We start from the raw sequence: 15,441 nt of genomic DNA, 5'->3' as shown, positions 1-15,441 counted from the left end.
GTTTGGGGTACCATAACTCCCAGTGTAATCATTGTTAGAAACTAGACTGGTGAATGATTGGAGACACATACCTAAGGCAGTGGTTCTTAAATTGCTCTGCGATCACTTCCTTGTGCTCAGCTATTTATCTAGGTTCTTTTATGGCACCCATCACTATAGTTTGATGACTCATCTGCTGTTGCTTCTGTCACAGTGATGAAGCATCTTCAAGCGGTGATACTTCCTGCTAGTATGTAGCCAGGAATTGTAGATTTTTGCAGAGGCTTCCTTGACCAACTACATATTTCTCTGCAACCTGCATGGCTGTAGCTACTTCATGTCTTTCTTTGCCTTGTGTTTCTTAGGTGTAAATCCAATCAGGATCAAATTTACAGGAGACACCAGATCAGAGGGTGTAGCAAGTGTCCATTCCTAGCCCTGTGTCCCTCACTTCCCCTCCTAACTAAACCCAACCTCCCCACTAAATAAACACACAAACATGGAACTAACATGATGTTTGCAGCCATCTAATTGTTCCCTCTACTTGTATTATACTTCTTCCCACACTATGTATTGTCTTGTCTATTTAGACTCTTTGGGACACAATAGGGCATCAGTCTTGGTTGGCTGTTAAGCACTATCCTAATAAACATGTTAAATAATAATAATGTGACCTAGAAGCAAAGGGATTCATAGACTCCTAGGGTTAGAAGGGACCACAAGGGTCATCTCATCTAACCACCTGCCAAGATACTGTATATGGGATTTGTTGTGTCTATCATTTCATAACCACTGTTGGATTGAGATACAACAATATATCCCAAGGGTGGGCAAAATACAGCCCAGGAGTCACATCTGGCCCTCCGGATGTTTTATTCTAGTTCTCAAGCTCCCGCCAGGTAGCAGGGTTGGGGGCTTGCGCCACTCCATGTGGCTCCTGGAAGCAGAAGCATGTCCCATCTCCGGCTCCTACACATAGGGGCAGCCAAGGGGCTCTGCACACTGCCCTCGCCCCAATCGCTGCCCCTGCAGCTCCCATTGACGGGAACCACATCCAATGGGAGCTGAAGGGGTGGTGCCTGCGGCCGGGGCAGCACACAGAGCTACCTGGCCATGCCGCTGTGTAGGAGCTGGAGAGGGGACGTGCCGCTGCTTTTGGGAGCTGCTTCAAGTAAGCACCCCTGAGAGTCTGCACCCTTGACCCCCTCCCGTGGCCCAACCCCCTGCCCAAGCCCTGATCCTCCTCCTGCCCTCCGAACCCCTCAGTCCCAACCCAGAGCACCCTCCTGCACCCCCAACCCCTCATGCCCAGCACCATCCCAGAGCCTGTACCCCTAGCTGGAGCCCCCGCACCCCAACCCCGAATTTCATGAGCATTCAAGGCCCACTATACAATTTCCATACCCAGATGTGGCCCTCAGGCCAAAAGGTTTGCCTACCCCTAATATATCCCATTCCTAATCCAATCACTCTAGTATTTAACAGAGCTGTATATTTCTAGTTTAGAAATTAGATACATTATTTCAGCACCAACAATTTTAAAAAATATTTATAAAAATAAACTTCCATAGTTAGTACAATTACTTGTGTTTTTACCTGAGCACACGGTGTTTACATAAGTATCTCAGATGAGCTGCCATCACAAATAAATGTCCTCAGCTCGCAGACGGCCAATGTAATGTGACAGAGCCAAGTCTCACAACCTAGCTAAGCTTGGCAACGTTGCCGTCAAACTTTTCAGTCTGATGAACACCAGAAAACGGAAAGGGTTTACAGTTAAAAACTGCTGCTTTTGGCTTATTTTGGGGTTGTAATTTAGGGTTGTCAATTTTGTATTCCTGGAGGTTTCATCACATGACAATCTTTACTTAAAGATTAATCTTTAATTCCTGGAGACTCCAGGACAATCCTGAAGGGTTGTAATTTCTGATTTTACGTATGTTGAACATTATTGCTAGAAGTTCTGTGCATCTCAGGACACGATAAAGGCAAGGCTCTTCCTGGTGCTACAGGATTATACCCTTTATGTTTTCTTAAAATGAAAATTAAGGAGTAAGAGGAGAATAATTCATGGTATGAAATTATCAAAATGTATTGTATAGGAAAATGATGACATCTAGTGGCTAGTAGCTCACGAAAGCTTATGCTCAAATAAATTTGTTAGTCTCTAAGGTGCCACAAGTCCTCCTTTTCTTTTTGCGAATACAGACTAACACGGCTGCTACTCTGAAACCTGAATCAAGACAGTTTTACAGTGGAAAAAGAGGGGGAGACAAACGGGGAAAGACCCTGGCAATGGACAGGGGTAGAGCTTGAACAGATTCGATGAAAAGGGGGGGGATAGAACAGAAATATGGAGCATAATAAATGGGGCGGAGAAGGTAAATCGAGTGCTCCTTTTCCTCTGTCACTATAAGAACAAGGTGACATTCAGTGAAACTGTTACAAGCAACCCCTATAACACTGAATTATTTTGATGCATCTGAATGAACCTGTGGGATTGACGGCCGTTGTCTATTATTGAGGCCAAGCGCCCTGTAGATATTTTAAAGGTTGAGAGGGCCAGAGGATTTTTTTTTTTTTTTTTTTATAAAAATGTTTCCTATGCTCCCTTCTCTTTCCCCTTCCCATCCGCCCCCCGGCTCCTCGGCCCTCTGCTCCTCACACCCCATCCCTCCCCTCTCACCTTTCTCCTCCACGCCGGGTCAGCGCCGTATCCCGCCCGCGGGCGGCCCCGCCCCCCATGGGCGCTGGGCGGGAGATTTGGGCTCCACCGGTGGCGCGCGCGCGCGCGCGACAGCGGGCCGGGCGCGCCATGGAGCCGGAGGGAGAGCAGGAGCGCGAGCGTCTCTTACACAGCCAGGTACAGGGTGAGGTGGCGCCAGGCTGTCAGGAGCGGAGGGGACTGGCCGCCCCTCTCTTATATCCCGCGTCTTCCCCCCTCCCCCGTATATACACAGCCCCTGTGGGTGCTGTCCCTTCCCCCAGTCACCCTGGGGCGCTCCTGCCTCCCCCAAGCCCCTTGGGATAGGAGCCCCCATTTCCCATCACTTCGGGGTGGCCTCTCCCAGCTCATTCCTTGCGTCGTGTTCCTCCACGCCCAGCTGCCCTAACTCTGCTCCCTCTCCCTAACTATTCCCCTCCCCCAGCCTGCTTTTAGGAGTAGCTCTGTTTTTCCCCTCCCCATCCATCCCCATGGATGCTGTTCCCACCCCTGTTTAGAGAATGGAGATCCCCGGGCGGAGGGTATTTTATATGGGGGGGGGGAGGATTCCCATTGGTGCCTTTGAAAATCTCTGTGCCCTATAAAGTCCCTTTCTAGAGCTATGGTGTCCCCTCCAGTTATTTCCCACCCACTTCCACTGTGGGATGTTGCTTTTCTATCTTCTTCCCATGTGTTTCTATGCTGGACAGGGTATGTCCAATAATTTTATGCCAGTATCTGAACTGGTACATGACTAGTCTCTTTTGTGCTATAATGCAGTAAATGGTTCTATGTTATATAATTCACAGTATATTTCTGGAAGACCCTAAACCTAAAATTAAGTCGCTAAATTGTCAGCTTCGTAATGGAAGAATCAAAATAGAATCAAATTGTCCAGAGGAAACGAAAAAAGTCCAGCATTTAAATATGAGTACACCTCAACAATATGAGAAGGCCTCAGAGCACCAAAGATGCTGTCCTTTAATTTATGTTTTTAATATTTTGTATTGTGCTTTTTCTGGCTCTCTCCCACAAAATTAAGTTGTGGATATTGGACAGAGCATACATCTCCACTCAAATCTTGATTCTTCAGCCACTTGGCACCTGCTGCAGTGCTTAGTACTGAGGGTAATCTCATAGATTCTTCAGAGTAGCTAACTCTACATAATGACAAGTTTCAGAGTAGCAGCCGTGTTAGTCTGTATTCGCACAAAGAAAAGGAGGACTTGTGGCACCTTAGAGACTAACAAATTTATTAGAGCATAAGCTTTCGTGAGCTACAGCTCACTTCATCGGATGCATTTGGTGGAAAAAACAGAGCTTATGCTCTACATAAGCATACAAGGCCCAGATCCTCATAGGTATTTAGGTTCCTAACGTCAATTGAAATAATTGAAAGTTAGGAGCCTAAATACCTTTGAGGATCTGGGCCTAAGTATTTGTCAGATGGATCAGGCCCTAAGGATGTCCTTGCAGCTGCTGAGCATCTGCAACTCCTCCTTAAGTTAATGGGAGATAAAGATGCTAAGCATCTCCCTGGATCAGGCCCATAAATAGGATTTGCTTTTGTATACACACGCACAGTACAAATGAGATCAATTGTACAAAGGTGGTCTGAGATTGTTGTAAACTAAAAAAAAAAAAAAAATGTTGGTTTCAAACCTAAGTAAACAGAAACTATCATAGGTAATTTGTAATGGAAAAGCAAAGGGCAAGATGTCATTGATGCTGTGATTTGATCGAACATTCATTACTTGAAATTTTAATAATAAATATTAATAATTTGTTTTAAAGTCTTTGATGTCCTTAAGGGACATAGACCTTTCCCAATATATTTTATGTTGATTCTATTGTCCTTTCCCATCTTGTTTTTTTCCAATTTAATTTAGACTGTAACCCTTAAGGGTAAGGGAATCCATTTTTGTCTGCATTTTAAAGCATCATACCCACTTATGGCACTACACACTTCATAAATGTGCTGTCGCAATAATTTTGTTCTGTATTGTTAAACAATGATGTATGTTTTATCTTTTCAGTCAGTGAGTGTTTCTTTATAATTTACTTGAGAGGTGGTGTATTGGTATGTAAAGTCAACTGTGTAATTGTTTTGGATTGTTTCAGAGGCTAAAGGCTGCAGTTCACTACACTGTTGGTTGTTTGTGCCAAGAAGTTGCAGAAGACAAAGGCATTCAGTTCAGCAAACAAACCATTGCAGCTATTTCAGAGATCACCTTCAGGCAATGTGGTATGTCCATACATATCTATATTTGTACACAGGAACAATCAGTGGAGATTAAGTGCTTTTTAAAAAATAGAACTGGAATTAGACTGTGTCTTGGGTCACTTTTAAAGAGTACAAGAAATATTAACTTTATTTTCCTGGCATGAAAGGGGTACTTAACGCAAGGTTTGTGAAACCTCAGATATGTTCTCATCTATGCAACAAAATGGCCCACATTAAGAAACTGGTCTTAAGAATGTATATTGATAATGGTTCCAGATAACATGGTTGTTCTGGCTGATGCCTGATAGCGCAAAGCAGAGAGAGCCTTTTCAGACTGTGGGGATGAGGCTTGTCTTTCTTATTGTATGTGCAGCTATTCAGTCTCTTGAAATACAGTGTTTTCTGCACTTCATTTTTTTTTTTTTGTAAATTGAAAATGTTTCAAGTGGTTTTGCATGATAACTGCTATATAAATTCTTAGGCCATCTGGGGAGCTTATGCTTGCTTAGCATTTCTCTGATCTGGGTTTACTTACCAAGTCAGCTTATTGTTCATTTCTCCCCTTAACTAGAAATTATCGTGTATAATGGTCCAGCAGCCTTCACTGCTATTTTATATCTAGTCTTTGAAATAAATAAATGCAATTAATGGAATGTGGGTTTTTTTTTAAAACAAGGCCATGGCTACTTTGTATGCACTCTTTGTAACAGTTGGGTATTAGCCCCAAAAGGTATCATTTTCTCCCCAGGTACAACTTCTGCCATAGAGCCACAATGTGGACTGGGCCTCTCCAGCCGTGTCACATGAAATCATAATAATGTTTAGCACTGATAGAGGTTTATAAACATTAATCACTTGAGATTAGCCAGAGGTGTTTGGCCAACGTAGATGGCTTAAGGGTCTAATATTCAAGTTTGTAATACTTGAACTCATGGGACCACAGTTTCAAATTCTAGCAGAACAACGCAACCTATCATACTTTCAAGGTACATAAGTTGAATATAATGCTGTTTGTGTCTTTCAGACCGAGACCTTAAAAATGTGAGGTCATTTTTGCTCTGCATGGATGTAAAAGGTCCCAGGGCAATGTCTGTAAGAGCAGAAGTTTATTGTTATTATATAATCATACACAGAAACTTGCCCTGCTGTCCCTATCCAAAAATATCCATTGTGCATCATATTTTACACTGCTGTTTGCAAGGGTGCTGCCCTTTATACCTAAGGATGGTGACCTTACAAGCAACAATGCTGAATGTATTTTCTGTAATACTTTGAGTCAAATGGTGTTCTGTACATGAGACATTATTGGCCACAATGATTGCTATAGAAATGAAATAGATTTAATCTTGTTGACTTTAGGAAGTGTTTTAACTGTATGAAATGTATTTTTAAAATTTTTCTTTCAGAAAATTTTGCAAAAGACCTTGAAATGTTTGCAAGGTAGGTACTGCAAGAACGCTTAATCCTTACAAAGTCTTGGTTTTTTGCTCTCACTCAGTGATATATTTGGATACAGAATGACCTCTCTTTCCTTTTCCCCCATCCCATTGTATTTGAGAGCGCCTGTATGTTCTGCATTTTTCAAGGGGCCCAGCCTGCTTTTCATTTGGTGGGGGATTGTGAGGTTAGGTAACAGATACTGAAGCTATTCTGAATTAGAATGTAGCTCTTATTCAGTGCTCATTGTTTGGTTGGGGTCAAGAGTGTAATGTTTTTTCATCTGAATGGACTTTCTGTATTGGTAATGTTGATTCAAAACTGTCAGGGCATTTTCCAAAGTTTGCCAAGTGCTTGACTCAGAAACTGTTTAATGGATGTGAGTAGTGTCTTAAGGACTCTGGATAATACTGTGGCTTGTGTTTCCCCCTCCTATCTGTTGGTCTCAGAATTGCTTTGTCAGTTTGTACCAAGGAAGGAAAAAAACATACACAATACAAAATAAATAAATTACCTAGAGAATAATAAAGCCCTTGTATTGAAACTTGCTTCATGAGTGTAGTCTTGTGTGTGAATTGTGTTCTCTCTAATGTAATTGCATGCAGGTGTCTGGATAAATACAGCACAGTAACCACAGTCAGAGGTTATGATTTTGCTGTGCTTGTTAGCATTAGTCGTACTTCTCAAAGAACCGATTAATAGTAGTTGGTTTTACGCTTGTAAAACTTCTGTTGTGTGATGTGCCAGTGATTTGTGCTCATCTGTTCAGTTAGAACTGTGAGTAACAGAAAATTATTGTTATTGAAAGTTTTTATGAAACCACTTGAATGACTGAGGACTGTAGAGGCTGAAGCTTTTCAGTGTACCAACAAGTCAGGTTTGATGCCAACAGTCCTTCCTCCCCATTGTATTATTTCTGTATGCAAAAACCCTGTGGATTTAAAATCTCTGTTTTGGGTCATCTGTGTATTTGCTTTAAATGGATGGGTATCTAACTCTACTCGGTAGCAGATGACAGAACGAGGAGTAATGGTCTCAAGTTGCAGTGGGGGAGGTTTAAGTTGGATGTTAGGAAAAACTTTTTCATTAGGAGAGTGGTGAAACACTGGAATGTGTTATCTAGGGAGGTGGTGGAATCTCCTTCCTTAGAAGTTTTTAAGGTCAGGTTTGACGAAGCCCTGGCTGGGATGATTTAGTTGGGGATGGGTCCTGCTTTGAGCAGGGGGTTGGACTAGATGACCTCCTGAGGTCCCTTCCAACCCTGATATTCTATGATTCTATACTTTTATAACATGAAGTGCCCAAGCATCCTTGTATCTGTGCTCTCTCAACATCCCTTCATTTATTGCCACTCCTCCGCTTGTACAAAGCCCTACTGCTAAAATTGCCTTCCTTTCCCAGCTCTAGGGACTGTGTCATTCCCCTCTTTGAATCCCACATATTAGAAATCAAGTTCCAGCTTGTTGTCTCCTCCATCAAGACCCTGCACAACTTCACCCCATCTACAACTTTACTCTCATTGCTCTTCCAAGGCTTCTTTCCTAAACACCCCCTGCAGCCTCCTCACTCTTGTCTTACACCTTGTTCTGTAAAAAGAAAAGGAGTACTTGTGGCACCTTAGAGACTAACAAATTTATTAGAGCATAAGCTTTCGTGAGCTACAGCTCACTTCATCGGATGCATTACATCGGATTCATTATTATGAAGGTGCCACAAGTACTCCTTTTCTTTTTGCGAATACAGACTAACACGGCTGCTACTCTGAAACCTTGTTCTGTGCTGCTTTCTCTTTCAGAATTGCTTTCTCTTGGCCTCTCTTTTCTCTCAAGAGGCCTTCCCCTCCCAGTGTTACATCATCTGCCTGTGTGGCTGCCTGCCAGCACATTTCTTCCTCTGGGTCACTGGAAGGGTTTATTTTTTTTCAAGTGATAGCTTTAAATCAGTGTCTTTAGATGACAGGGAAATGCATTATCATCTAAATGAGTGGGACTAGATGACTCACAAGCTCTCAACGCTTAGCAGTATGGGGGTATCTTATCCAGCTGAACTAGGGAGCTTAAAGTGGTGCCGGGGATGCAGTAGGTGGCACTCTGAGTCAAGACTGATCCAGTAATCTAAGATGCTGTTAGAGGGAGCTGCGTTGTTTGAGGTGCCAGTTTTCAGTTATTCATAGATATTAAGGTCAGAAGGGACCATTATGATCATCTAGTCTGACCTCGTGCACGACGCAGGCCACAGAATCTCACCCACCCACTCCTATGAAAAACCTCTCACCTATGTCTAAGCTATTGAAGTCCTCAAATCGTGGTTTTTAAGACTTCAAGGAGCAGAGAATCCTCCAGCAAGTGACCTGTGCCCCACCCTGAGCATATGGGCAAGATTTACCAGCCAGATACCCAGGAAAGAATTTTCTGTGGTAACTCAGATCCCACCCTATATAACATCCCATCGGGCCTATTTACCATGAATATTTAAAGATCAATTAATTGCCAAAATCATGTTCTATATAGGTTTTTCTATTGCCATCATCACCATAGAATCTGAGCATCTTCTATTAAATCATTAAGTGGTGTGACTAACATTTGTCATGTGTGGTTCATTGTCTCTCTAATTCTCTTCCTAGAGAGGAAATTGTGTGTAGTGTTTGGGTAGATTTTTTTTTTTTTTTTGCTACTCTGTTTGTGTTAGAGAAGGCTAGCTGAAGAAATGTGCCTTGCACTTGAAGTGAATGGTGGTGAGTGTGATAGAATGGAATGTCTATGTCAGATTATGAACTTACTTCATACTATGTGTGGAAATATTGGGTGCTGTGACTGCACAATCCTGGACATGCTCACTGCCTGGGAAAGGTGTTTAATATCTCATTGAAGGACTGAAAAGCCATCAAGACTGCGATCTAACGCTGCCGATTTTGATTGTCTCAACTACTGGCACACCCCCGTAGAACAGTGGTCTCGCTACATAGGGGCCCACAAGAAAGGGGCAAAGTTGACTCCCAGGTCTGGAGCTTCTCAGTGCGAGTACGTGGCAGAGAGATGGAGGTACTATTTAAAAGCAAGGACTTTCTCTGTGCAGGGGTGCCGACTGTCACAGTGTGTAACAAAGACTTGCAGGACGAGTGAGATCGGATGATTGGAGGGTGTGTCTCAGGACTTTTTGTTGTTTTCCAGGAACTGGGACTCTCGAGTGCCTTAAGAGAAAAGTTTCTGTGGTTAAGAACTTCCTTTCTGAATCTGTGTTCCTTGCTTTCCTGCTATGTTGTCTCCAAAGGGGGTAAACTGAAAGCCAAAGTTCCCACAGCTCAAGTGGAACTCTCAGGGTGCATGTATGAGTGACTGGGAGGCTTAGGAAATCTAAGACACTGGTTTCAGGGTCTAGGCAGCTGTATTACAGTATCCCACATCCCAAGGAAGGATGTCAGCAAGGTCACACTCTTAAACTCGGACCGATAGACCCAGAGTTAGAAATAGTGACTAGCTAGGACCCAGACATAGGCAACTGGAAATGGTAGAAAATGTTTCTCATAGATGCTGTTTTGTGAGAGCTTAGTATCAGCGAGGACTCGAGAGACCTCTTAAACAATGGACTGAATTGTCCAGTTATAGCTGTGTACCTTCAACCAAAAGAGACTGCACCATAACTGCAAATTCCTCAAAGTGTTTTCCTCTTCCCACCAGCATCACCTTAGTCTTGCTTGGGTTCAGCTTGAACCAGCTTCTGTTCGTCCATGAGCTGATTTAATCAAAGCCCTGGGCCATCTTAGCAGTGGTGGTACAGTCACATGTGGTAAAGGAGAAGTAGAGCCATGTGTCGTCGGCGTATTGCTGGCGCAGGAGTCTGTCATCTTACCAATTCTCATAATGGCTAATAGGTGAATAGGACTGGCGACATAATTGAACCTTGTGGGATTCTGCACATGAGGGGTCTGGTTCAGAGGTACAGTTTCCCATCACTATTTTTTGGATATGTTCCTCAAGGAAGGACTTTAAAACCATTTTAACATGTTCCATAGACACTGCCACCTTTTTCAGGTGAGGACATGGGAGTTTATCTCAAGAACAGCAGAGCTTTAGGAGACTGCTTGGGTTCAAACAACTGTGGCTTAGAGCAGGATCTGTGAGCCAGGACCACTTGGGTTTCAGACCACTTGGGTTTGTTCCTAATTCTGAAATTGATTCACTATGTGAGTTTTAGACAAGTGGCTTGAACACTTATGCCTGTTTTCCTCATCAATTTAACTTGTAAGATCTTTGTGGCAGGGACTGTTTATTTTTAAGTCTTCTGTGAAATGCTTAGCACCCTAAGGGGTGTTGCAAAATCGGGATAATATCCATATTTATACAGAGCGTGGAAACCCTTGGATAAAAATAAAGGTGCTGTCTAAATATCACTTATTATCATAAATAAGAGTGGCTGGGGACTCTTGCTGATCTATCTCGTTCTAAGATGGTCAGATACAGGTGAGAGAGCCCATGGTTAGGTGTACAGACCTTTTTACTTAGTGTTTTTTAACACCCCTTTGCTACAGATCTCAGCAAACATACTGCAAACTGGTTGTTTTTTTAATTTCATGCAGGCATGGAAAACGAACTGTAATCAATTCAGAAGATGTGAAGCTATTGGCCAGGAGGAGCAACTCTTTGGTGAGATTAACACCTTTCCCTCCCCCCATTTTATTCCTAATAAATTACACGAGTATTCCCAAGAGCATCTGCATAAAAACAGTTGGTGAAATTATTAACACCTACTTTTAAATTATAACCCAGAAAAAGATATGGATGGTGGGCTGCCAAGACCAATCTCCCAACCAGCATCCTTAGTGATCAGTTTGATTTTTTTTTTTTTTATCCTGCTCTAGTTTTTGACATTTCTTCCTCAGTATAGTAGCACAGATCTGATTACAGCTGGAGCAGCAGCCATGTTCTAGATACAGCAAAGCTGCTGAGGCTCCAGGTACAGAACATAACCTCCAATGAACATATTATAATATCTTCAGACTTGGAAAGAGATTCTTTTGTTTTTCCTGTCATGTTTTTGAGTTTTGGATCAGGGAAATCTCATCAAAGCTGCTAAATGACCTAACACATCAGTAAAGTGGAGATTATTCTTCCCAGATTTCTGTAAATATTCTGTCATATGATGACCTGTATGAGATCCGATGTGCATTCCTCATAATTTAGCTGTTACATGTAACAGCTATCCTGGTAAGCATCTAAACGTCATCAGGAAGAGAACATAAATCCTGCACATTAGAACAAGTATTCGTTAAGCACCAACATTGTGTTTGGCACTGCACAGAAACCAGAGATACAGTCCTTGTTCTGAGGAGTTTACAGTCTAAACAGATACTTCTGTGCAACCTTGTACACTTCTCTGCAAACGTGCCTCAGCTGCTAATTTTAGCCTTATCAGGGTAATTTTTTCTTTCCATGTGGGACATGTGACACAAGCCCATCTCAGAAGAATTGGTGAGGACTGGAGCTTTATTTTATATCCTAACTACCAGATGCAGTTTAACTTAATTGGGTGTGGAGTGTCTGTGAGGAGAAACAAGATTATTGTGCTGTCTCCATACTGGAACCACAACTGTGCTAGCTACAAATCTGTGTAAACATAGCTGTTACTAACTGTGTGCTATTAAGGGAACAGGGTACAGCATCAACGCCAAGGCCCTGATCCAGCACTGGAATCTCAGCTCTCTAGGATGTTTCTACAGAAAATCCAAATAAAAATGAAGGTTTTATTCAAAAAATAGGACAGCTGGTGCCTGGCCCTACTGGTGAGTGGAATGTTTCTGTCTGTAGACAGGAAGTTGGCCAGCTTTTTTTTCTTAGGGTGTGTGAACAGGCAGATCACTGATTAATTCTCTGTTGTTAGCTAATCCCCAACAGGTGACTGATTAATAATTCTCTGTTGTTAGCTAAGGTATATCACCCAGAAGAGTGAAGAGCTTGCATTGAATAATCTGGAACAAAAGGAGAGGAAGAAAAAGAAGTCCAGCGCAGCAAAAGGAAGAAGAACCTCTGATGAGCCCGTGGAGGCTGCTATGGCTGAGAGTGAGGATTCCAACATGGCATGATCTTCCTCTCAAACCACTTCTTTGCTTGCAATCTGCTTTGAAACATGGAGCAGTAAGGATCCAATACTATCCTAGGGAAACAATTGCAGCCTATATGTATGGCAACTCCATTGGGAGTTGTCTTTGTGGGGTAGCTACAGCATTGAGTCCTTAGGTTTTAGGTGAACACGATTAATGTTTTAGTTCCATCTGCAAAAACAGGCATCAATACCAAAAGCTTTTTAGAGGTCATCAAAGGAAGGCTTACAAAGACAAATATTGCCATATTTTCATGTTTTTCTATTTATATTTCCCAAAAGAGAATTTATTATTGAGTGCTTGAAACTCTAAAGCAAGGTATCCTTTGCCTCGCCACATAAAAGAATATAGACTGTGAAGGGTGCTTTCTGGCAATCCTCCATGTCATTTGTGGTTGGCTTCTTCAAATTGCCAGTCTGAATTGTGATACTGCACGCTTGTTGGTTGCTGCTTTATTGAAGTGTATAAACATTTTTCAGCCATAACTCATGCTTGTCATTCTTTTTGGCTATTAAAGTAGATTTTCCTGCATCATTTTCCCAAGTGAAATTACTTGTGTACAACACTCTCATTTTAATTAGAAGGAACAAGCTGTACTTCAAGCCCTTGTGTTTAGATGAAACAGAAGATACTGACAATATATCCTAAGATTAGTTCATCTCCTCTGCTGCTGCCAGACCTTCTGGCTAAAGTCAAATGTAGCATTGGATTAGTATTGGATGTGTCCTCAACCTTCTTCACTGGTGAACCTATGATTCAGGGTCATTTCTAAATAATTATTCTGATTCTAATATATAGGGGGATAAGACTGGCCTCTTTAGTAGCTTCTTTTTTGCCCTTTCCTGAACATAGACTTATCTTGTGCCGCTCAGTCATCCTGAGCTGTTTCCAGTTAGCACTCTGCCTTATGGACTTTCTCAGCTCAATGAACCTGTGTCTATTTGAACATGTGATGCAGTTGCAAAAAAGATTAATATCATTCTGGGGCATATTAAGATGAATGTCATATGTAAGACCTGGGAGGTAATTGTCCCATTCTGCTTACCCCTGGTAAGGCCTCAGCTGGATAACTTGTCTAATTCTGGGTGCCACACACTGTGCTCCTCTGCTTTAGCTAAGACTGAGTGTGGAGCTTCCAAACAAGTTTTGTTCCTCAAAGGTCCCTACAGTCCCCAGTGAACTTTGAAATAGCAGCTCTTCTGAGCTTCAGTGCTGTTTCCAAAGCAACCAGCAGGGGATCGCTATCTAGCCGAGTGTGACACCTCCATAGCATTGTCACCTTCAGAAGGGCTGGGAAATGGTGGTTATATCTGAAAATTAAACTGGAGTCTCTAGAGTCATAATGGTGCAGAGCACTACCCACTATGCCAGCTAACCAGATCAGAAATATTTGGAATTCTGAAACATGTGGCTGACTGGGCTGATTATGACCCCAAAATTCTGGTGTTATATCCTTAAGAACATTTGTGCCATTGATGTTGTTCAGTCTTTTTGTCATTTGGGTCCTCATGCAATTCCATGTGATATTTAATTTATTCACTTTTTTAATCAGATTATTTATTTAGCCATTCTGGGGAAGAGGCTATAAAATAAAGTCCAGAGAAGTATCTAATGTTGATATTGATCTGCCTTTTGATACTGTCTGCTCCACAGAATTTCTGGTGCTGTGTGAATTTGATCCTCTATGAGCTGTGGAAGGCTTCAGCTGTTGAATTTTTGGGTGGAACTGACTCCATGAGGAGTGAGTCTCTTTAAACTACTATTTCAGACTGCCTCACTCAGCATGGAGTTGTCTTTAACTGCTTCTTAGCATTATGGCAACTGAGACAGTGTTGCCAACACCTGTGATATTTGGTGTTTTTCATAAAGCCTGAGCTCCTGGAGTGAAGTGATTTCATAAGAATCTCTGCTTTCATTTAAAAAAAAAAGTTTCTAGCTCTCATAGTTGTGAAAAAAAGCTTGAAAATAAGACTAAGTGTACCCTAAAGGCTCAGAAACTAGAAGGCAAATATAAAGAACCCCAAATCTATTTTTAAAAAATAAACATGACTCATGATTTTTGAAGGTTCAGGGTTGGCAAGACTGCAGAGACAGGATAATATTTTTAGAATTAGGATCTAAAAGTAGCATAGCAAAGACTATTGATTAGAGAAGGGGCTTCAGAATCAGGATTTCTAAAATCCATTCCCAGTTCTAATATTGTCTTGCCATGTGATTCTGTGCAACCTTTCTCGGCTTTAGTTTTACCATCTCTAGAAAGAGGATAATCATCTGTCATCATAGGAATGAGCACAGAATTTAAGAGCTAGGAATGACTGAGTATTATTTCCTTCCCTAATATTACTCTCCCCGTCTACATTAAAGAATTAACTTAGGGGGAGGGAGGAGAATAGACCCATGCTGATTAGTGTTCTGAACTATTCCACACTAGCACTCTTCTGAACAGTTTAGTGGCAGTGTTCTCTGGAAGAAGAAAAGGAGTACTTGTGGCACCTTAGCGACTAATAAATTTATTAGAGCATAAGCTTTCGAGAGCTACAGCTCACTTCATCAGATGCATTTGGTGGAAAAAACAGAGGAGAGATTTATATACACACACACAGAGAACATGAAACAATGGGTTTATCATACACACTGTAAGGAGAGTGATCACTTAAGATAAGCCATCACCAACAGCAGGGGGGGGAAAGGAGGAAAACCTTTCATGGTGACAAGCAGGTAGGCTAATTCCAGCAGTTAACAAGAATATCAGAAAGAAAAGGAGTACTTGTGGCACCTTAGAGACTAACAAATTTATTAGAGCATAAGCTTTTGTGAGCTACAGCTCACTTCATCGGATGCATTTTAGCTCACGAAAGCTTATGCTCTAATAAATTTGTTAGTCTCTAAGGTGCCACAAGTACTCCTTTTCTTTTTGCGAATACAGACTAACACGGCTGCTACTCTGAAACCTAAGAATATCAGAGGAACAGTGGGGGGTGGGGTGGGAGGGAGAAATAC

At 42.0% G+C, this 15,441-nt stretch overlaps 1 protein-coding gene across 1 annotated transcript; it reads left to right on the top strand.

Moving 5' to 3' along the window:
- The first annotated feature begins 2,716 nt into the window (after window positions 1-2,716).
- On the top strand, window positions 2,717-12,972 carry CENPS (centromere protein S). The gene is made up of 5 exons (XM_038376618.2): window positions 2,717-2,842; window positions 4,805-4,928; window positions 6,314-6,347; window positions 10,921-10,987; window positions 12,265-12,972. Exons 1-5 carry the CDS (start codon window positions 2,723-2,725, stop codon window positions 12,421-12,423), a joined length of 504 nt encoding a protein of 167 aa, XP_038232546.1. The 5' UTR covers window positions 2,717-2,722; the 3' UTR covers window positions 12,424-12,972.
- Window positions 12,973-15,441: the final 2,469 nt, after the last annotated feature.

This window comes from Dermochelys coriacea, chromosome 18, assembly GCF_009764565.3.
Source record: "Dermochelys coriacea isolate rDerCor1 chromosome 18, rDerCor1.pri.v4, whole genome shotgun sequence".
Classification (NCBI taxonomy): domain Eukaryota; kingdom Metazoa; phylum Chordata; order Testudines; family Dermochelyidae; genus Dermochelys; species Dermochelys coriacea.
Note: the sequence above shows the minus strand (reverse complement) of the source record. Positions and strands in the feature narration are given on the sequence as shown.

Bases quoted from the DNA above. Each gene is read 5' to 3' on its own strand.
- CENPS (XM_038376618.2), top strand. From the start codon at position 2,723: ATGGGCGCTGGGCGGGAGATTTGGGCTCCACCGGTGGCGCGCGCGCGC. The intron at 2,843-4,804 runs GTACAGGGTGAG...GGATTGTTTCAG, and splicing joins AGCGTCTCTTACACAGCCAG to AGGCTAAAGGCTGCAGTTCA. The intron at 10,988-12,264 runs GTGAGATTAACA...CTCTGTTGTTAG, and splicing joins CCAGGAGGAGCAACTCTTTG to CTAAGGTATATCACCCAGAA.